This window comes from Drosophila virilis, chromosome 3, assembly GCF_030788295.1.
Source record: "Drosophila virilis strain 15010-1051.87 chromosome 3, Dvir_AGI_RSII-ME, whole genome shotgun sequence".
Lineage (NCBI taxonomy): Eukaryota > Metazoa > Arthropoda > Insecta > Diptera > Drosophilidae > Drosophila > Drosophila virilis.
In genome coordinates this window covers 22,583,764-22,604,848 of record NC_091545.1, presented here as the reverse complement: position 1 = coordinate 22,604,848, position 21,085 = coordinate 22,583,764, and the positions used below count along the sequence as shown (strand labels likewise).

At 44.6% G+C, this 21,085-nt stretch overlaps 5 protein-coding genes across 6 annotated transcripts; 4 read left to right on the top strand and 1 right to left on the bottom strand.

Annotated features, from left to right (window-relative positions):
- The first annotated feature begins 257 nt into the window (after positions 1-257).
- Targ1 (Terminal ADP-ribose protein glycohydrolase 1) lies at positions 258-4,971 on the top strand. Its single transcript, XM_002048236.4, has 3 exons — positions 258-400; positions 4,320-4,654; positions 4,714-4,971. The coding sequence occupies exons 1-3, from the start codon at positions 352-354 to the stop codon at positions 4,861-4,863; spliced, it is 534 nt and encodes a 177-aa protein (XP_002048272.2). The 5' UTR covers positions 258-351; the 3' UTR covers positions 4,864-4,971.
- Targ2 (Terminal ADP-ribose protein glycohydrolase 2) lies at positions 259-4,224 on the top strand. The gene is made up of 6 exons (XM_002048237.4): positions 259-400; positions 1,904-1,993; positions 2,063-2,399; positions 3,163-3,321; positions 3,383-3,685; positions 3,754-4,224. The coding sequence occupies exons 3-6, from the start codon at positions 2,094-2,096 to the stop codon at positions 4,012-4,014; spliced, it is 1,029 nt and encodes a 342-aa protein (XP_002048273.1). The 5' UTR covers positions 259-400; positions 1,904-1,993; positions 2,063-2,093; the 3' UTR covers positions 4,015-4,224.
- Positions 4,883-5,681, bottom strand: Targ3 (Terminal ADP-ribose protein glycohydrolase 3). Of its 2 annotated transcripts, XM_002048235.4 has the most exons (4): positions 5,545-5,681; positions 5,351-5,486; positions 5,122-5,296; positions 4,883-5,065 (listed from the first exon to the last, which is right to left on the bottom strand). In XM_002048235.4, exons 2-4 carry the CDS (start codon positions 5,470-5,472, stop codon positions 4,904-4,906), a joined length of 459 nt encoding a protein of 152 aa, XP_002048271.2. In that variant the 5' UTR covers positions 5,473-5,486; positions 5,545-5,681; the 3' UTR covers positions 4,883-4,903. The 2 variants fall into 2 exon arrangements, with proteins under 2 accessions (XP_002048271.2, XP_032291369.1); XM_032435478.2 differs by having other exon boundaries at positions 5,351-5,598.
- A 65-nt stretch (positions 5,682-5,746) lies between these two features.
- Positions 5,747-7,905, top strand: park (E3 ubiquitin-protein ligase parkin). Its single transcript, XM_002048234.4, has 6 exons — positions 5,747-6,191; positions 6,248-6,440; positions 6,497-6,842; positions 6,897-7,341; positions 7,405-7,501; positions 7,570-7,905. The coding sequence occupies exons 1-6, from the start codon at positions 5,937-5,939 to the stop codon at positions 7,677-7,679; spliced, it is 1,446 nt and encodes a 481-aa protein (XP_002048270.2). The 5' UTR covers positions 5,747-5,936; the 3' UTR covers positions 7,680-7,905.
- Positions 7,906-9,099: 1,194 nt separating this feature from the next.
- On the top strand, positions 9,100-20,526 carry LOC6623879 (TPR-containing protein DDB_G0280363). The gene is made up of 5 exons (XM_070208633.1): positions 9,100-9,655; positions 12,632-13,921; positions 16,798-17,018; positions 17,821-18,246; positions 19,017-20,526. The coding sequence occupies exons 2-5, from the start codon at positions 12,925-12,927 to the stop codon at positions 19,383-19,385; spliced, it is 2,013 nt and encodes a 670-aa protein (XP_070064734.1). The 5' UTR covers positions 9,100-9,655; positions 12,632-12,924; the 3' UTR covers positions 19,386-20,526.
- The last annotated feature ends 559 nt before the right edge of the window (positions 20,527-21,085 follow it).

The window sequence follows — 21,085 nt, the reverse complement described above, 5'->3', positions numbered from 1 at the left end:
AAAACACGTAAGACAACAACAACAACAAGAAGATCAAATCAGCGGCTACGTAACGCACGCGGTTAAAGTGGGCCGCAAAATAACCAAAACAGCTGACGTTGACGTCGACGCTGGCGTCTCTGCTGCTGTTGCTGGTGCTGCTGCTGCTGCGGCGACTGCGGCGGCTTCTGCTGTTGCTCTCAAGTTGTTTGCCTTTTGCCTTGCACTTTTTAGTTATTCTCTTAACAGCGTCTGTTTCAGAACGTTTAAACCGTTTGTAAAGCGCGCTTCCAAGTTGTGATTTGTGTGTTTCCTCGATTCTTCTTTGTTGGGAGATTTGCGTCAATTGCCCGAACAAAGTATTAAATACGAATGTTATTTGCGCGCCGACAAGCACAACAACTAACTACACAAATACTACGTAAAGTATAACTGTTAACACACAATAGTGTACAACTAAATATTAAGCTGATATCTACACGCAAGAAACTGTTTATGTAATGCGCCAGGCGCAACAAATACGACAACAACAACAACAACAACCACAACAATGTGCAAGTTTACAACAAGAAATCACAGGCAATAAGCGTATAGATTATTTTTATGTTGTAGCCAATCGTCTCTCGTGTTCGTTGTGTTCCGTCGGAGCGCCAAGTTGAACTGCCATGAACTGAGTTGGAGACGTTGTCGTCGTCGGCATCGTAGATGCTATCGCTTTTCCACAAGGTGCCCCAAGCGTCGGCGATTAGCTCAATTGATGAAAAGTGAAATTTAAATTTATATACAATTGCTCGCGCCATGCGTACAAATGCGTGCGAGCGAACGAGAGAGAGAGAGAGAGGAGTAGCCTGATTTGACCTTGGCATAACCAAAAAGTCACTTGCACTGTTTAATAATTAATACTAATTTATATAAAAACTAACAGTTTAATGCACTTTTAGTTTATCGCGCAGTTATGTGAACTGTTTTTGTGCGAGCCGAATTTTGTTTGTTTATATTTAGGCGCGCAGTGTTGCATAACGCACGCTTAGCCAAGACACGCACCACACAGCACACAACATTTTTGGCGCCAATTGGCAAAACCGAAAAGTTTCAAAAGAAAAAGCTCGTTTTATTGTTGTTGTTCGCCCAACTTAATATGGTAATTTGTATGCGATGTGTGTCTGTGTGTGTGTGCTAATATTTGTTTCACCTGCTATACGCAAAAATTATTATAATTTAAGTCACATTACTATTTGCGTATGCAAACAACATCAAATGTGAACGGGTCAGCTCAACTGATGCGAGCCGTTTTTGTTTGTTTTCGGACTCTTGTTTTTGCTCGCTCGACTGCCCCTGTATATGCCCAGCTATTACCGTTATGGCGTCGCCTACGCCGCCAGGTGCCAGGCTATCGATATGGTCTTATCTGCTGAGCAGCTCGATAGGGCCATAGGGCCAAGATCTCGACAAGATCTTGACGAGCTCAAGCTCGGCAAAAAATAACAAAAAAAAAAAAAACAATAAATTAACAGCGAATTCTAACAAAACAAACAAACGATAACAAACAAACACGCACGCACACACAGACAGACATGCTTGTGTGTGTGTGTGTGTGTGTAATCATATGTCATCATCAGCAACATGATGGCATATTATAGAACAACAACAACAAAAGCAACAACAAGCTGAGTCAGAGTTGTCATCCACAAGCCCCAATTGGGGCCGAACTCTGGACGTGGCTCTGGGCTGCTTTTGAGTTGTTGATTTCGCTCGGGCGCATTCCATTCCGCTGCAGAACGCCAGCCGAGACAGTCGCAGCTGAGCGTGTCTTAAGCACAGCTAAAACAAGCTACTAACTTTTGCTAACTGTCTGCGAAGCCAAAAAAAAAAAACGAAGCTAATTGCTTTCTTATTATTCATTGGTTCTGTTCGTGTTCCTCAGCTGCAAACAAAAAAAAACCAAAAACAAAAACTTTTCGTTTGTGATTTTTGTTTTTGTTTTGGTTTGGCCTCGTGAAAGTTTCCGCACTGCGTGAGTACCAAAAATAAATTCCGTTGCTGGCATTGAAGGCAGCCCGCAAATAATTTCATTTAATTGCAGTTAACAACAGCAACAACAACAGCTGGAAAAAATGGCCAGCACGAACGTGAAAATCGTCGAATCGAAACTCGATCTGTTCCAGGCCCCACAGCACTATGCACTGGCGCACGCCGTTGAGTCATCTTTCGCTGCACTCCGCGGCACCCTCGCCTGGCAATTCGCCCTCATCTTTGGCGATGTCGACGATCTGCGTCGGCGGCGCGTCACCAGCGGCAATTGCGTCGTCTTGGAGCACAATTCCAGATTCGTTTACCATCTGGTCACCAAGTCGAATCTCTATGCGATCAGCACATACGATGATGTCCAAGCCGCATTGATTTGCATGAGGGAGCATATGGTAAGAGAGGGGGCAGGGCAGGCATTTGAGATGAGAGGAGAGAGAAAACGGGAGTACGATATACGAATATAAAAAAAAACTTATAGGGATTTAATATGAAGAGACGGGGAGAATGGGAGAGGGGAAGAGAGACAATGAGAAATGCATATTTATATGCAGAGAGAAAGGAAGACAAATATACATGCGTAGAGAGACAAGGAGAAAGAGACATGTCAAGAGAAATAGAGAATCATATGTAAGTGAAAGAGAGAGTGTGAACTTTCACATATGAAACATATGTCTGAGAAAGAGATAAGAATATGTAAAGAAAAAAGGGATATGCACGTTCCAGGAAGAGCGATAATATATGTATCTTGATGTTGTATGTGCAAAACGTCGTTCGGTTAGGGTAAATAAGCTGTCGCATATTGAGGCTCTCCCCGTAAAGGTAGAGAGAGTGTGGGAGAGGGAGAGAGAGAGACATATACGCACAATTTCTTTGCAAAAGCTACCATGTCTGGTTAGGGTATAAGATCGCGATTCTCCGCTTTAAGACAGCAAGAGATAGATAAAGGGATATATATAGTCTGAAAAGGGGGAGACACATATATATTATTTGCTTAAACTCACACCTCTACTGGTTAGGGTATTCCAGTAGTCACATATTGAGAAAATTCTCGAGTTTGTTGTTAATTTGCTTGCACCACACGCATATATATATACTGGTATGTAGACTCGCTTGCGTTAATTAATCAGATTCCATTTGATCAAATTCGAATCACAGCGGAACCATGAAATCACCAAAGTGGCCATGCCACGGATCTGCTGCGGCAACGATGGCCTCGACTGGAAGCGAGTGAAGCGCATTGTGCAGCAGATATTCGCGCACAGCGAGTATCCCATTGAGATACTCGTCTGTGAGCATGAGGACGTCTCTAGAGAGGTGAGTCGAGGCAAGGAAAATGTGCCAGCTTTTGTTGTTAATCTCGACTCTCCATTCGCAGCTGGCTGCGCCCAAGTGTCAGATTACCGAGGCCAAGGGCAATCTGTTTAGCGCACCGGAAAACTTTGCACTGGTCCATTCCGTGAGCGCCGATTTTGCCATGTGCGCGGGCCTCAATTTGCAGTTTCGCTGCAAGTTCGGGCACGTGGACGATCTGAAGCGGCAGCAGCGGCACACGGGCAACGTGGCCGTGCTGGAGCAAGGCGGTCGCTACATATACAATCTGGTGACCAAGGAGCGTGCCCACGAGAAGTGCACCTACACGGCGCTCTACTACGCCCTGCTGGCCATGCGCGAGCACATGGTAAGTCCATCGAATCGCACACACCATCAATAATAGCTAAACCAATTCTCTTGCCTCGCCTCCGCCAGCGTGAGCACAGTGTGAGCAAGTTGGCCATACCACGTCTGGGCTGCGGCATCGATCGTCTGGACTGGCTGCGCGTGCGCAGTCTGCTGGAGCTGGTGTTCGTCAGCGACAACGTGGACATAATTGCCTTCTTCTACGAGCCGCCCAGCATGGACAGGGATACCATAAAAGTCATGTGCCCCACCTGTCATCACATGAAGCTCATGCAGCTGCCGCGCAGCGTTAGCCGACAGTCGCTGCACAGAGAGAAGACGCCTTTCTAAGTTGATGAGGCACCTTTTTGTATATATAAATAGTTGTTAATTAATAACATTCGAAATGGGTTTGCATGGGGTTTTTTTTTTTGGCACCAAATGCACCGTTACTTATCTAGTTGTTAGGAGTTTTGGTTAGTTGAGAGCACAAGAAATTGACATATGTATTTATTGTACAACAAATAAAAGACACCGCCTGCTGGCTGGCAATAAACGAAAGTTGGCTTTGCGTATAGATATGCCTAGTTACACATGTCTATGATAGTTGAGTCCGTCTATATTCAAACTGAAAATGTACTCTCCAAAACTTACAGATTTGCGTGTCGCCTTTCGTCGTGCGTTTGTCCAGAAGATGACTGGCTTTCAGCTGCAAGAGATCAACGGGGATCTCTTCTCGGCACCAAAGACCCACTCACTGGCCCATTGCGTTGGCGCCGATCTGGCCATGGGCGCGGGCATAGCTGTCAAATTCAAGGAGGTCTATGGGCGAGTGGATCAGCTGGAGGCACAAAAAGCGCGCAGCGGTGAGATGGCCGTGCTGAAGGATGACGAACGCTACATCTACTATCTGGTGACCAAGTCACAGAGCTGGGCACTGCCCACATACGAGTCGCTGCAGTCGTCGCTGGAAAAGATGCGCGATCACATGGTAAGCTGAAGTTTCCTTAAGATTCTACGTTTTTTCTATAAAGCCCATTTCTGCTGCAGGTCAAGAATGACATCCATAAGCTGGCAATACCACGCATAGGCTGTGGCATCGATGGCCTGGAGTGGGATAAGGTCAGTGCCATATTGACCGAGGTCTTCGGAAGAGAGGATGTGGAGATTACAGTTTACAACTATGTGCCGCCACAGTAACTCGCTGGAGCTCAACAAATTTACAACTGTTCCTGTTTATTTAATTTCGTTTTGCTGCACCTGGCACATAATTATATACAACCAGTTCGGTAGAGTCTGCGTAAAATATTTCGGCTAGCATGTCTTTTACTTTGGCCCAGTTGAGCCCATCCAAGCCGCAGCCAATCCGTGGCAGCGCCAATTTGCGCACATTGTGTTCGAGCTGCTTGGGCATGCATAGGGTATTAAAATAATAAACGAATAAGGGTATTTACTTGCCATATGCCGTTGCATGGCGCTCAAGGAGCTGTGCAGCAGCTGGTAGGTGGGTTTGCCCCAACTGTTCTGCTTGGTGATGAGGTAGTAAATGTAGCGTCCATGATGCTCCAGCACGGCCACGCCGCCGGGCTGTACGTTTTGCTTTTGCAATGTGGCAACTTGACCAAATTTATTGCTAACAATAGAAGTTAGTTCCGTTAGCTGCGAATAGGCAACAGAAGGTGCTTACCGAAACATAACGGCAATGCCTTTGCCCATACGCAAGTCGGCGGCCACGCAGTGGCACATGGCATAGTCTGGACCAGCCGAAAATAAGTCACCACTGACTTCTTTTATCATGAAATCTGTCATATTTACACTCAGCTCTGGCACAAAACAAATATATGTATATTGATATCTATCTATTTCTATTTCCAATATTACCGCGCTTAAGTACACGCCGACGTTGACAAGCGAATGGCAGAGCAAGACAACAGCTGACTGTTTCGGTGTTGTATAATGAGTAAGTGTTGCAATGTGACAACAGCAGTGAAACAGCTGCTAACTGTTACATTTGAATAACAGTGACTGTAAACGTTAAAATACATTACAGCACAAGTTATAAAGCAAGTGCAAATGATATTTAATTAAATAAATGCTGCGTTAATATTAAATTTAAATAACGTTAAAATACGAGGCACGAATTGTGGCTCCGCATATGCTACTGTCCATATTTAATCACAGGTGGTGTGACAAGATACCGAAAAGTACCCGTGATTGATTACAGAATTGATAGTACAATTTAGATTATGTTATTTTATCTCTTGCGGTTTTAAATGAGTTTTATTTTCAATTTTATTGCTGCTTTTGTACGCAAAATGCTGGAGCTGCTACAAATTGGAGGCAAATTAACGCACACGCTGAGCATTTACGTGAAAACCAATACGGGTCGCACGCTGTCCGTCAACTTGGAGCCGCAGTGGGATATCAAAAATGTTAAGGAGCTGGTGGCGCCACAGCTGGGACTTCAGCCGGAGGAGGTGAAGATCATATTTGCGGGCAAGGAGCTGAGCGATGCAACCACCATCGAGGTAAGCAACCACCATAATGCTCCTGCATCACAATAATGGATTCTGTGCTCCATTAGCAATGTGATCTTGGCCAGCAGAGTGTGCTGCACGCCATCCGTCTGCGTCCGCCTGTGCAGCGGGAGCGGGAACGCAAGGCTAGCATGCTGTTGGAGGAAGAGTCCAGTCCGGAGGAGCCGTCCAAGCCGCTAAACGAAACGCTGCTCGACCTGCAGCTGGAGAGCGAGGAGCGTTTGAACATCACCGACGAGGGTGAGCAACTGGTGGAAATTCTCGTATCATTGTTTATCTATCGGGCACCTTCGCAGAACGTGCTCGCGCCAAGGCGCATTTCTTTGTCCACTGCGGGCAGTGCAACAAGCTGTGCAAGGGCAAGCTGCGTGTGAGGTGTGCCCTCTGCAAGGGTGGCGCCTTTACCGTGCATCGCGATCCCGAGTGCTGGGATGATGTGCTCAAGTCGCGACGCATACGTGGCCACTGCGAGAGTCTCGAAATCGCCTGTGTGGACAACGAGGCGGGCGATCCGCCATTTGCCGAGTTCTACTTCAAGTGTGCGGAGCATGTTTCGGGCGGAGAAAAGGACTTCGCGGCGCCTTTAAATTTAATCAAGAACAATATCAAAGATGTGCCTTGCTTGGCCTGCACGGAGGTCAGGTGAGCGCATCAGCAACGCCTGGCTGCCTATTTTTACGCTCTATCTCTTTGTAGCGACACGGTTCTGGTCTTTCCGTGCGCCTCGCAGCACGTCACCTGCATCGATTGCTTTCGCGACTATTGCCGTTCGCGTCTCAGCGAGCGCCAGTTTATGCCGCATCCGGACTTTGGCTACACACTGCCCTGTCCGGCAGGCTGTGAGCATTCTTTCATCGAGGAGATCCATCACTTCAAGCTGCTCTCACGCGAGGAGTACGAGCGGTACCAGCGCTTCGCTACCGAGGAGTTTGTTCTGCAGGCGGGCGGTGTGCTCTGTCCACAGCCGGGCTGTGGCATGGGTCTGCTCGTGGAGCCCGATTGTCGCAAGGTGACCTGTCAGAACGGCTGCGGCTATGTGTTCTGTCGCAACTGCCTGCAGGGCTATCACATTGGCGAATGTCTGCCCGAGGGCGCCACCGGCAGCGCACCAAATTCCTGTGAATACACGGTGGATCCAAATGTAAGTAGCATAAGCTCCAGCCCTCGCAGCTAAATTTAAACTCAACTTTGCATCTCGTGACAGCGCGCGGCGGAGGCGCGCTGGGAAGAGGCCAGCAATGTGACAATCAAAGTGAGCACCAAACCCTGCCCCAAATGTCGCACGCCCACGGAACGAGACGGTGAGCCGCACAGCGTCTTATACAACAGATAGACTTTTTATAGAGCCCTCACCTGAACTTTCTTCCAGGTGGCTGCATGCACATGGTCTGCACACGCGCCGGCTGCGGCTTCGAATGGTGCTGGGTCTGTCAAACGGAATGGACGCGTGACTGCATGGGCGCCCATTGGTTTGGCTAGATGTTGTTTTTGTTATGCAGAAGCCGCTTTATTGCTTTACGTTTTGTTTTTTTTTTTTGTTCACTCTGCTGGCTGTATTTAAAGACTGCGAAAGCTGCTGACGAGGAGAGTGCGCGTGCAGGTAAGCCTGCAGGTGACACCAAATTGTTCCAAATAATGAAGAAATTAATAAATGTTACATTGTGTAATCTATTTAAATTAAATATAACTAATACGAAGCGATAAATGCATGCATATAATATTTGTTTTCTTTTAAAAAATATATATTTTCCTTTTTATTATAAATTTATATATATTTCTTTTTTTACAAATATGGAAGTTGGGACTTATTTTGGCATGCTGTGCCTGGGAGTTGCTGTTGGCATCTCACACCCTGTATGCCGTCTGCTGAATCAATAACAAAAACACCCTTGACTATATTGCTAACTGGGTATTTCACCATCCATCTATGCTGCACCCTACCCCACTGTGTAATAGCATTGCGTGCGCACGTTTTGTTTACGTTTTTTTTCTTCTTCTTTTCCTCTTCTTCTTTACCGACGCATCGTCGCCCACAATATCTTGGAGGCTTTCGTGTTGACTGTAAATACCGCAAACTACACAACACGTGCATATGCGGCGAGAGAGAGAGAGAGAGAGAGAGAGAGTTGCGCACTCTTGAGCTCTCTCCCAGATTCAATCAATAATAATGGCGCGTATTGACTGTGATGTTTCGCGCGTGTGTGTATGTGTGTGTGTGTGTGTGTGGGAGCCTATATATGTATGTGTTTATTTTTCCGGCAATTAGATATAATTATGTATCATTTTCGGCCAGAGGGCGAATGTCATAGGGTAAGTGTCACTTGGCAATAATGCAGGTGTCGTTCGATGCAAACTGCCCCTTAATATGTGCTATACTTTATGGAATGTATTATCCGGAGACATCAATAAACCAGGCACATACATACCCATTGATAAGATGACTAGCACTGAACCAGGGAAACCCCCAGGCAGGCATTTGCTGCTTGGCTGCGCACTCGCTCTCTTCTGCCACCTACTCTTGCGCATTTTGAGATAAGTTCTCTGGTTTTTGTTTTGGCACGCTCTGTTTTTGTTCGGTTTCTGTTTTGTGCTCTAATTCGTAAGCAAAGTAAGTGAATTTACAAATGACATTTGCGAGCGAGTTTCGCCCCATTGCAATTGCCAAATGCGCGCTCGCTCTTTCTCACTCTCTCTCTCTCTCTCTCCCTCTCTATCTTGCTCTCTCGTTCTGTCCCTCAGCCGCGCGAACCCAACGAAAGCTCGCTCGCCCCGTAAGCAGCGCGTATGTGGGCAGGTTGCCCATCAAATCGGGTCACACAGTTTGCGCTGGGTTCCCAGTGCAGCACAGCCAATGTGCCGTTTTTTTTTTCTTTTTCATTCTTGCTTCCCCCCTTTTTGTTGTTGTTTCGCTGCTTTTTCGCCGCCGTCTTTTGCCAGCTTTTCTTCATTATTTTTCGGGGGTACGACAGCAACACCGCTGAGGCTGCCAGTGTATAAATGGTAGCGCGCCAGCCGTATCGCATTTCAGTCTACGTTGGACTTTGGCGCGGTTAGCACACGCAGCGTATACATAACGCAATCACATTCAAGGGTTAAACAGTCGGCACCGCCACTTGGCAATGCCCATGCGAATGTGAATGTGAATGTGAATGCGAATGTAAATGTGTGCGAGTGCGAGTGCGACTACGAGTGTTTGCAGTTCTGATCGTTTGCCGCGTTGTCGCTCTTCGAATTTTGCGCGAGAGTGCGAAGAGAGTGAGTAGCGACTATTCACAATAAAAGTATTTTGAATTCGTGCGCAACACTTCAAAATATAACGGTATTTCGAATTGAACAACTTACAATTGAAAGCGAATAAATAAAAATGCAAGTTCGTTAAATACAATATTGAATTCGAAAATTGCAATAAACAATTAAGTTATATATGTGAAGAGCTAACTTCTACGTGATTTTTGGTAAGTATTTATTTTTAATTATAATTCAGTTAATATTTCCTTAATTGTGCATGTGAGAAACAGCTCTAATTTATTTAGGTGATCCAAATCGCATAGACAATAATGTCAATCCCTTTCTCATTATGTTTTTCGCACACTCAAAGCTTGCGCTCTTTCATGCACTTGCCCCAATTATTGAATAGCATCAATAGGAATAACGACAAGACACAACAGCAATAATAACAACACATGCACGCAGCTCTCAATTAAAATTGCATTTTGAAAGAAAGAAAAAAACTGCAGCATACATTCGGGCACTGTCAATATTTGCAAGCTCAAGTGCGCCAGGGTGCTCGCATATTCTGACGTACGAGTAAGGACGTCAACGTAACAATTACACTGCTTGTGTGTTACTTCTTGTACTTGTATGTGTACACTAGCATCAGTGCTGGGCAACGAAACTGTTAAAATGTATAGAGAGCATAGCCAAGCATTAATGAAGCTGCGCTGAGCAGCTCGACTCGATTCGGCGTGGCTGCTGTGTGTTTTTATTGATTTATATGCGCTGGAACTGGGCGGCTGTTGCTGTCCCAAAACAGTACGTTACACACACCCACACACCCACACGCACACACACACACTCAGAAACAGACAGAGGCAGGCAGCCTCTCATGCCACACAGCTTCCGTTTCCTGCTGTTCACTTGCAACGCACAAGCGTAAGAGTAAGAGAGAGAGAGCGAGAGAGAGAGAAAGAGAGTATTAGCCCTTAGTCCCCATTGCAGTTGCTTCACACATTTTCGAGGCTCATTTCATTTACAGTTTACAGTTTGCGTCTTGCACACGCACTTAACATAACCCGTTTCAATTGCCCAAAAAGCTCTCTCGCCAGCGCTCTCTGCCGGTTGGGCGCTCTCTCAAGCTGCTCACTGCTCACTGCTCACTGTTCGCAGCGCGTGTTTACATTGATTATGTTATCCAGCGCTTGGCTGCTAATAGAGTTGCTATTCTGTTACCCCCCCCCCCCCCATGCCATCCACCAAACCCCTTATCAACATGCTGCTCTCGCTGTTTCGCTAATTTGTTTTTGCGGCCAGCAGCAGGGCATCTTCAAAGTCAACATTCGCGAGACAAAAAAAAATTAAAAGAGCCGAATCAATAAACCTGCCTGCCATTGCAGCGGACGCACCCGATTCATCAATCGCCTTCGAAAATGTTGAGGTTGAGTTTTGCAAAAATAAAAAAAAACACGCACACACACACACACACACTCTAATTAATCAATAAATGGCACACGTCAATCGCCAGCTCCCACGCATACATACATACGAATTTGCTGCCTGGTTACGGCTGCTGCTCCTGACAGCCGCTTCATATTCCATTTTCTTACTCTCCTCTCTCTTTCTCTTTGTCTCTCACTCTCGCTCTCTGGTTCTATGCATGCATGCACTTTTGTGGCTCATTAACGGTTTGCGTGCGGCCAAATTGCTTGCGGTTCTCATGCATTCATCTTAATGCACACACACACACGCACACACACACACGCACACACACATTCGCAGAGTTGAGTGGCTTGTTGTTGTGTTTGTTGTACTGCACTGCACAGCACAGCAGGTGCCCATCATGCGGCTAAGCAGGCATCCATCAACAATCTTCGATGGCAGCCACACATTCGCCCAATGCAAACCACATTTATGCTGAACACAGGAATTGCATTTATGCACCTTACATTTCCAAATAACTCGAAATGCTTCGAGAGAATTTCAGTTAAATATTTGTATCGTGCTTAATCAACAGTATTATTACCTGGTTTATTGATCTTGTTGAGCACAGCACGGCATTCGGCTTAAATGTACTCAACTGGAAATTGCAACAGTCAGAGCTGCACAGGAATGGGAATAGACACACAGACAAGGCCTACTTCTGAATACTCTATTTAAAATATATTTCACCAGGAGATAAACTGTCTTTATATATATTCTTATGCGTACATCAATTGATATGTCAATAGGTACTTACCTGAAATTCACAACTCCACATATTCGCATAACTGAAAGAAAAAGAGTATTAAAAAATTAGCTAATGTAAGAGCTGGCTTAGAAAGAGAAAACAATTAAATAAAACAGACAGTTAGGGAGAGGTCGAAAATGAGAAGGAGGTCGAAAATGGTCTGGATCGAGAGATAAGTGTAGTTAGATCGATAGGCATGATAAGCATGCTGACTTGTAAGCCTTACTTGAATTCCTGAGAATCGCATAGGAGAGCAGTACAAATAAGTTACTTTGAATTTGCGTGCTCACCATGTCGATGTGCTTGTTAAATGACATCATCATTATATCTGCGGCTACCTCCATTTCGTCTCGTAGCTCTTCTTTTTATGTGACTAGCCCGTAAAATACAAAAGATCTTATACATAATAAAACAAAGTTATGTTTTTGGATGCAAGAGCTAAGCCTGTAAACGAAAACCCGCTTTAACAGACCCGCACACCTTTAACATGCTGTTAACATAACAGCTAACAGCGTCTGCCCGGTTACAAAAGTTACAAGCCACGTTATCTGCCTGGCATAGCTGAATAGGGACTGGCAGCTGTCAGGAGCATAGCCCAGGCAAAATAGTCGCTTAAAATTGCAGAGCATAATTAAAGGGGCTTGCACTTAAAATGCAATTTGTATCTACTTGATGGCCGTTCACAATTTAATGCGATGCCGGAGCAGCCTCTCGCATGTTAATTCGTTCCGGCGTCTGCTGCTGTATGTCCTTGGGCGTCATGTCCTGCGGCTTTAGTGTGCCGGGGCATTAAATATTATTGTTCAACATTAATTAAATTGCATAGAGAAACACAAAATGTGTGCAAATTAACGCATTATCAAGCCATCCAGCTGCTAGGCTGGCCCACAAACAACTATCAAATATTCAGAGCTCAAGTACAGCCCAGTCAAATACCTGGGCACAGTTTCTGCACACATCACTTACATTTGACTTTGTGCACTTGCAGGCAACATAAATAAAAGGACAAAGGACACACACGCACCCCTCTCGAGCTGAAAGGGATTTGCTAGAAGAAAAGAAAAAAAGAAACGCAAGGCAAAGCACAAGAAAATCAATAATAGACACATGTAAGAGGATATCCTCGCCATTGACCACACAGCGAAGGCGACGCAATATGGCCTCCACAACAACAACAACAACAACAAGAACAACAATAAACGGGACGGGGCAGTCAACTTTGCCATTGTTATTATTGTTGCTGCACGAAAGTGGCCACTAGATTGCATCCCTTCCGCAAGCATGTCAGACAGATACGCCGCCAGCTACTACGAGCAGCTGCATCCGGCTCAAGCGCAGGCGCAGGCTCAGGCTCAGGCGCAGGCAGCCATGTCGCACTATGCGCCGCCCGGCTATCGCGGTGGCTATGGCGGCGCCTATAATCCCTATGGCTATGGATATGCCAGTGCCGGCGCTGGCTCCTATATGCCCAGCTATTATCGGTATGCGCCGTATGCCTCGCCGCATTATAGTCAGCCGCCGTCGCATCATCAGCATGCGGGCATGTTCACGGCCGCTGGCCAGCAGCTGATACCCTCCAGTGTGCTACATTATCCGCCACGCCCACATCCGCACATGCAACACGCCTATCAGCCACAGCAGCCGAGCAGCAGCGGTGGCTATGAGCAGCCCGCGCCTGCGCTCTACAGTGCTTCCGGCTATGGACAGGCACGTGGCTTTGCCGCCTATCAGCCAGCCACGCCCACACACTATGCACCGCCCGGACGCTCCACAACGCCGGCGCCCAATCGCACAGTGCTGCCACCCAATTATCTGGAACCCTTGCGCAGCTATACGGAGCAGCATCAGCATCAGCAGCAGCAGCAGCAGCAACAGCAACAGCAACTGGCGGCGGCAGCACAGCCAAAGCTGGAGGAGACGCTGCCGGAGCAGCAGATCAAGCTGGAGCACGAAGCGGAGGCCACATCGCCGCCACAGCGGCTGACCACATCGCCGCCAATGATCAGTGCCACCGGCACGGACAGCGGCATCAGCAATTGCAGCACGCGCGCACGCAGCGACAGCAGCCAGAGCACGCCCGTCTACAGTGGCGAGTATCCCGTGAATATGTCTGTGGAGTCGGCGTCCTGTGTCTCCTATCACTGTTCCGCCGATGGCAGAGACTACGAGGAGGAGCAACAACAGCAACAACAGCAGCAGCAACAACAGCAACAGCAGCAGCAGCAACAGCAGGAGGAGCACAAGGCAACGGCTGATGCCACGCCCCCCATAATGCCCGGTAAGTTGTCAGTATTTGCCTTACGCTCCATTTAATTTACAATTATGCAGAGGAGGTGGGGAGGTGGGGCGGGGCAATCATTGTAAATTTATGCAAACATATGTCAGACTAGATTATGTAACAAGTATTAATTCCTCCCGCCTCTGGCTATGGCAAAATAAGCGACAGCAGCTGTAAAGTGGGCAACGGACCTTGGCACCGTGGAAACCAGTTTAAAAGAAAATTGCTGTTAACTGAGTAAATGACTATAGGCGAATGTTAACGCTGAGAAGATCCAGTTTACAGTGAGCTTAACATTAACTGTAAGGTTAACATAAGGAGACCAATTCAGTTTACAGATGCATGTTAGCAGTAAAACAGTTTGATTACATTTATAAAATATTTTATAATTAAGTAGTAAGCTCAAGTTTCGAGAGAATGCATTAACATTTCTGTTAAGTTTTTGGCAACATAATGCAATTATTGGCAGTGAATATAAGAATGTTACTGATAGTATTCAGTTTAGAGAGAGAGAGAGAAAGTAGAGAGAGAGAGAGAGATAGTGCAAAAGATAGAGTGCTGCATCATGCACTGTTAAGTAAGCCTATTTAAATAACAGATGCATGTTAGCAGTAACATTTGGCAGCAGTTGTCAGTTAACACAAGAGCTTTTACATTAACTGTATCTAGATGAATGATGCATGTTAAGTATCTAACAGTAACATTCAATACTGAATATAACAGAATGTAATAATGCTAGAATGTACGCTTACATTTGATAAGATCAAGTTCCGGGAGAGATTTCACACGGCCAGTCCAGTAAATGACATTCCATACAGCAATATTAATTGAGTAAATAAAATTTGTACAGCACATTTTTTATTCAATTATAAATGTCAACACTATCAAATATTCCACTGTAGCAGCAGGCGGTGGTATTTTTTTTTGCGTGTACCCCACTGCGTATGCTTGATTTTGCATGCAAATGAATGCAAAGAGCCACCATTCGAGCTGCCATCAACGCGGCCATCAGCCTCGCCAGCTTCGTCAGCGCCAAGCACTGACAGGCAACTGTCCGTCAGGCATTTGCAGCCATTTGACACGACAAACGGTCAGTCTCAGCCGCCTCGTGGAGTCGACATTTCGCAAACACTCAACCAATCAGCGTTTGGTTAACTGCTGAAATGCTTCCGCTTCCTGTCGGCCCGACTTAGCACAAGCTGTGCCACACGGCGCGGGTGGCTTCGAGGTAGCTGTGACGAGCCTACGTCATGTCGCTTTAAAGGACTTCAAAATTAGCTGTCTATTTAGGCACGCAAAGGCTGGGCGTCCGCTTGACTGGGCTGAGAAGGAGCTCGGGTTGTGCTCCTTGATGAGTTGCTTTTGATTTGACTTTTTGGCAGGGGCGTGTGTGCAAATCAATAAGTTAACTTTTCTGATGTCGCGTCAGGCACAAGCACACACCCGCACACGCACACACACACTCACACAGAGAGAGAGAATGAACATTCACACAGCGCGGCACTGGATATGGAAGGTGTAAAGTGTGTGGCTTCCACAAACACACACACACACACACATACTGGCACACAGAGGCCCGATCCCGACCCCAACATTTGACAGCTTTTCTAAATATTTCCTAATGTAAACGAGACTTGTGGGCAATGCCGTCCTTATCAATGGGCGCTCAACTTGTACACACACACACACACATTCACACACATACATATATACTTAAGCTGTTGCGAGGGTGTTTAGGTTGAGCATGTGTGCGTGAAATGTCATCACAGCCGAGCATGTAAATGAACTTTACAACGCTCTGTGGTGGGTTATTGTAGCTGCTGTTTGCCCAACACATACAGCACGACGCAGAGGAGACACCCCGGGAGCAGCCCGGTTCCGGTCTTGCAATATTTGCTGGCGGTCGAGGTATCCAGCATTGACGCAAAAATCAATGTCCGTTATGACGAATCAACTGAGGCATGCAAATACAAACAGTCAACAAGGATTTGCCATAAAACGGACGCTTAAACTGTATAGTATTCAATATGTGACATCTTTTTCTTAGGAGTACTCAAATCAAGCCCAAGAAAGTAAAGACAAGAGTAGATTATGCTATTTTCTGCAAGTATTTGGTATAAGCAGTAAATGCTCAATGATAATTAATTGACTTAAATGCAAAGATTAAAACCAATTTGCGTGTCAATTTATAAATTTTTTTTTTGTATTACACAGGCACATTCAATAAGTTTATCATTTAATTCAATTTGAATTTGTAATTGTGTATTGCAAACTAAAAAATATTTAATTTATCATATTTAATACAATATTCTCTGCATTTGCCCTCACATATACACTGGACACTATCGGCCTTTAAATTGATTATAATTGATTTGTTTGACGCGAATGGCATTACAATAACAAGAGCTCGAAGCGAATATCGCAGGCCACAACAAAAATATGTAAACATTGCAGGCTCAGTCGCATGCGCTGAAAAGCATGCTATCATTTTTTATACTCCAATAAAAGTGCATGTGTGTGTGTGTCTGTGTGCTCGACACGTTCAACAAGTGCATGTTGATGTGTGGCTCTCTCGCTCTCTCTCTGTTGTTGACGCTCTCTCTTAGCTACCCCCGAAGCCATGAACGATATCACAATTTGATAAGCGCGTGCAAAAAAAATACTAACAAAAAAAAAAAACAACAAAAATAATCGCGTCTCTCTCGCGTTGGTCAACCTGTTCCCGAACCTTGACAAAATAATTACAGACGCCTGGCCTGACAAATAATATACAACTAAAAATGAAAAAAAAAAAAGAAAGAAAGAAGCAATCTTTATTGATTTTCTTTTAACACACGTTGCCTGACTGGGCGCCTTTTTGCTTGCTAATTTTCCAGATGACATAAGCGCGACAGCAGCGACGTCGACGTCGTCGTCGCCGCCAACAGCAACGCCTATTGTGAATGATATTGATAAGGCGGCGAGCGACGAGCAGCCGGAAGTTGTGAGGCGTACGGAAATCAATTTGACGAAGCCCAACAAGCAGGCGTCAACAACGCCACAGGATATTGTCGAGCAGCAGCCAGCAACTAATCAAATCAACGAGGATGCAGCTGGGGTAAGTTATGCCAAGATTGGCGCAAAATTACAAATTAAAACTGCAGCAAACTAGTGGAGGGGGGTGGGGGGGAGCAAAGAGACAGCGGGGTGCTCTCTAATTAAACGGCAGACAGGTGACAGCTGCTCGTTTGGGCAACGCAGACAAATTAGGGCAAAGCAACCAAAAACCAAACCAAAAAAAGAAAGCAAAAGACGGGCTGATAATGACAGACGAGCACAGACAATAGAGATGTCCCGTTACAGCAGCAGCCGCAGTCGCAGCAGCAGTCGCAGCAGTCGCAGCCGACTGTAAAGAGAAGACCCAAAGCGAAATGCGTTTAGCTCCATCGACCGGCTTTCTAGGCAGCAGCAGCAGCAGCAGCAGCCTCAATAGCAGAGCGTGAGTGTGGGAGAGCGCAAAAGAGAGTGCGCATTAACAGAGCGCGCTCTCTTGCCGGAAGCCTGTTAACAGGGTGCCTCGTCTGTAACAGCAGCAGCAGCCGCAAACGGGCGCCTATTGATTTTTGTGGGCTGCGCTGAACTTCAATGCGACTGTGTGGGTGGGCGTGTTTGTGTGTGTGTGGGTGCCAGGGAGGTTAGGGAGAAGTTGTTAGCCCCTTTATGGGGTTGCTGCTGCTGCTGCCGCCGCTTGACAACATGAGCAGCGAGCACGCGCCTGCTGGCTAGGGCTTCAGCACAGCCGGGGCACCTGCGCTGGCAAGTTTCAAGTGCCCGCCACTTGAGCGTAACAACTTTTTTGCCCCGTCGAGCGTTGCAGCTAAAAAACTAAATCGATTTTATTGTTCTTGTTGCACTTGCAGCAACACCAACACCAACACCAACAGCAGCAGCAGCAGCGGGCAGCAACAGCAGCAGCAGCAACAACTCACAGCTGGAGTCCAACGTTGCGTCGGCCGCGCACTCCGCCCGCGCCCCAGAACTCGCCTGTGGGCTATGGACTCTCAGCAAGCACTGTGCCACCTGCGCTGGCGCCACTGCTGCAGCAGCAGCAGCAGCCAGTTAGCAGCAAACGGAATGCGACGCCCAAAAATCGCAGCAGCAGCAACCACAACAACAACAACAACAACAACAACAACAACAACAACAACAACCAGAACAACAACAACAATCGCATCATCGAATGCGATCTCATACCGAGCAAGAAATCAAAACGCAAAGCGAGCAAAAGGGAAACGGAAACGGAGAATGTGGAAGCAACCGAATCCACGGTGCGGGAGCAAATAAGGGTAAGACACACACACACACACACACACACAAGCAAATATACTATGTGAACAAATAACACAAAAGCTCAAACTGTCATGTGAAATTCCAGTTTTTAAATGTTGCCCCCCCCCCCCCTTCGACCCTTCACCAACCTCCTGTTATTTTGCTTATCAATTTTTCTATTAAATTTGAAACGCTTTAAATAAATGCGCGCAGGTTTTCAAAATTGTTAATTATTATTATTAATATATTTTTTTTAATATTTAAAGAATTTAATAATTATTTATTTTTATTTATTTATGTTTTGGAAGCGTTTCGAAATTATTTTGCGATTGATTTATGAGTTTACGAATTGGTAATTAAAAAATAAAAGATTTTTTAATCAATTTTCGCTTGTTTCTTCTTCAATCTATCTTTTTTACATTAGTTCAACTTTATTTAAAAAGCGATTTCAATTTGAATTTCTTAATTTAAAAAAAAAAAGAAATAAAGCTAAAATTTAGCCCGCATTTTGTTTATGAAAATATTTACGACTTGCAATATTTTCAGCACAGCGGGCAGTTGTAAATTTTAAAATCGATTCGTTTTACTTAAAACTTGAATATGTATTTATAAAAAACTAAAATTTGAACTAAGGCCTGCGCTTGAGGTTGCGAAAAGTCATCTGCCCAAGCGAAGCCTTAAGACAGGAAGCTGGTTCGAAGCGAAAGGGTTTGCAGCTTTCTCACAGCTTAAATTTAGTCATAAAATAACTTGACCCAAAATAATTATTATGATTTTGTACTTGCAGGACATCAAGCCTTTGCCTGGCTTTCAGCAGGCGTTTGGCTCCACCGAAATAGGCCGCTTCTCCGAGCGGTTTCTGCAAACGCCCGAGAGTCTCGTCGAGCGGCTGGCCGAGGAATATGCCACAAACGCCAGCGGCAGCGGCGGCCATGGCTACTATGATGCCACAAACGCGGCGGGTGGCATGCAACACTATTGGCCGTACGAGGAGCAGCATGGCTATGGCTACCCAAGCCAGCTGCAGATGTCGCGTGGTCGTATGCGTGTCCAGCTGTATCCGTATCCGGACTACGCGGCGTATGAGCGTTACGGCTATGCGGCCTACAGTGCGAGCAGAACGCGCTACGGCGAAATACGCTGCAATGGCTACTAGTCACACACACACACACACACACACATGCATAGTTATATAGTCGTTAGATATATGTATATGTAGTTGTGTCCTAGTCGTTTGTCATTTAAAATTCTCTCTGTGTGTGCCTTTTTCGGTCAAAATTCGGCAATGCCCGCCACAGATGTAGAGTATTTATTGCGGGCATTGCTGGCGTTGATTGCGTGCAAAAATTCATTTTAAAAACAAAAAAAAAAAAACCCAAAACAGGCCAAATTGTAAAATATACCTTAACGTAAGTAGTTGAATGTCTTAGAACGAACAAATGTGCGCGCCTGTTGACAACTTTGTCCCACTGTACATACACCGTAGAGCAATGCATTTCGTTGATACTCTTCCTTCGCTGTACTTCTATTCGTGTGTTAGGGTATTCAAAAAGTTCTTAAGTAGTCGGTTTTTTCTAGCCACGTCTAGCCTAGGCCCAAGTTATAATTAGTAAAAGATGTGCCATTGAAAAGGATAACTTTAATGCGAGTACACTTTTTATAAGATATTTACGTTTTAGTTAATTATATACAAGAAATTAGAACATTACTAATGGTAATTTTAGATCGATCGGCATACCAAAGCATAGCACTAGAAAATAACCAACGCGCACCTTTTTTTTTTTTGTACTTGTCCAAATTCTAATTTTCTAACAATTAATGCAATTATTGATTTTCGAGTTCATTTCGATTTAAGTGCCTTAATTTAGTTTCACAAAAAAAATATATATATATGAAGCAAAATACTATATTGAGATTTGTAAAAATTCCATCAGTTTTATGTATAACAACCAGTTCAGGTTTCAAAAGGGCCCAAAAAAAAAAATAAAACAAAAATAAAAAAGCACAACCAAAACTCCAAGAAACACACATCGATGAAACATTCAAAAATGTTTTTTAGTCAAAGCATAGAAAAGCCATTGCAAACAAAAAAAAAAAAAATACAATTAGTTGTTAATTAAACAAATTAAATTAATCACAAGCAAAGAAAAGAAAAAAAAACTACTTCGTAGTGTTGACATTTTATCGATCAAATATTTTCAAAGTTAAAGAAACAAAACGAAACGAAAAGTAAATAAAATTATATATATATATACATGTAGCTAAAATTAAGTTCTTGTGTACATAAAAACCATATTTGAACGTTTAAATTTTATGGAGCAACAAAATAAATATAATAAAAAAAACAAATCCAAGTCAAATGTTTCTATTTGAGACTGAAGTCAAAAGAAAAGCCAGCATATGGTGTTTATATATTGGGAGCGTTTTTTTTTTTTTTTTCGTTATATTTTTCTTTAGTTGAACTGTTTTTATTAATTTATAAATATTATTACATAACCTAAAATTGTTTGTTTTTTTTTTTGTGTTTTAAGTTAATTACAAAAATAGTTTTGTTGTTAAAAAAAAGATGAAATCGCGTGTGTTTAGAATTGAGCGGAAATTAAACAGAATGACGGCAGGACGACGTTAAAAATAATTTAGCGTACATAAACAAAACAACTGTTCCTTTTACGACTTATATAACTAAAGGAAATTATACGGATAGAAGACTATATTAATTATAGAAAGCATAAAAACTGGGCAGAGACTTCAGTGTGTGTGTGTTGGGAGAGAGACTGTCAGCTGTTGGCTACAAGATTTGAATTTTTATTTAAATTTGTTTCCTGTTTTTGTTTTGTTTTTTTTTTTGTTAATGAC

Bases quoted from the DNA above. Each gene is read 5' to 3' on its own strand.
- LOC6623879 (XM_070208633.1), top strand. From the start codon at position 12,925: ATGTCAGACAGATACGCCGCCAGCTACTACGAGCAGCTGCATCCGGCT. The intron at 13,922-16,797 runs GTAAGTTGTCAG...CTAATTTTCCAG, and splicing joins CACGCCCCCCATAATGCCCG to ATGACATAAGCGCGACAGCA. The intron at 18,247-19,016 runs GTAAGACACACA...TTGTACTTGCAG, and splicing joins CGGTGCGGGAGCAAATAAGG to GACATCAAGCCTTTGCCTGG.
- Targ1 (XM_002048236.4), top strand. From the start codon at position 352: ATGTTATTTGCGCGCCGACAAGCACAACAACTAACTACACAAATACTA. The intron at 401-4,319 runs GTAAAGTATAAC...CAAAACTTACAG, and splicing joins ACTAACTACACAAATACTAC to ATTTGCGTGTCGCCTTTCGT. The intron at 4,655-4,713 runs GTAAGCTGAAGT...TTTCTGCTGCAG, and splicing joins AAAAGATGCGCGATCACATG to GTCAAGAATGACATCCATAA.
- Targ3 (XM_002048235.4), bottom strand. From the start codon at position 5,472: ATGACAGATTTCATGATAAAAGAAGTCAGTGGTGACTTATTTTCGGCT. The intron at 5,297-5,350 runs GTAAGCACCTTC...TTCTATTGTTAG, and splicing joins GGCATTGCCGTTATGTTTCG to CAATAAATTTGGTCAAGTTG. The intron at 5,066-5,121 runs GCAAGTAAATAC...ATGCCCAAGCAG, and splicing joins GCGCCATGCAACGGCATATG to CTCGAACACAATGTGCGCAA.
- Targ2 (XM_002048237.4), top strand. From the start codon at position 2,094: ATGGCCAGCACGAACGTGAAAATCGTCGAATCGAAACTCGATCTGTTC. The intron at 3,322-3,382 runs GTGAGTCGAGGC...CTCCATTCGCAG, and splicing joins ATGAGGACGTCTCTAGAGAG to CTGGCTGCGCCCAAGTGTCA. The intron at 3,686-3,753 runs GTAAGTCCATCG...CGCCTCCGCCAG, and splicing joins TGGCCATGCGCGAGCACATG to CGTGAGCACAGTGTGAGCAA.
- park (XM_002048234.4), top strand. From the start codon at position 5,937: ATGAGTTTTATTTTCAATTTTATTGCTGCTTTTGTACGCAAAATGCTG. The intron at 6,192-6,247 runs GTAAGCAACCAC...GTGCTCCATTAG, and splicing joins GCGATGCAACCACCATCGAG to CAATGTGATCTTGGCCAGCA. The intron at 6,843-6,896 runs GTGAGCGCATCA...ATCTCTTTGTAG, and splicing joins TTGGCCTGCACGGAGGTCAG to CGACACGGTTCTGGTCTTTC.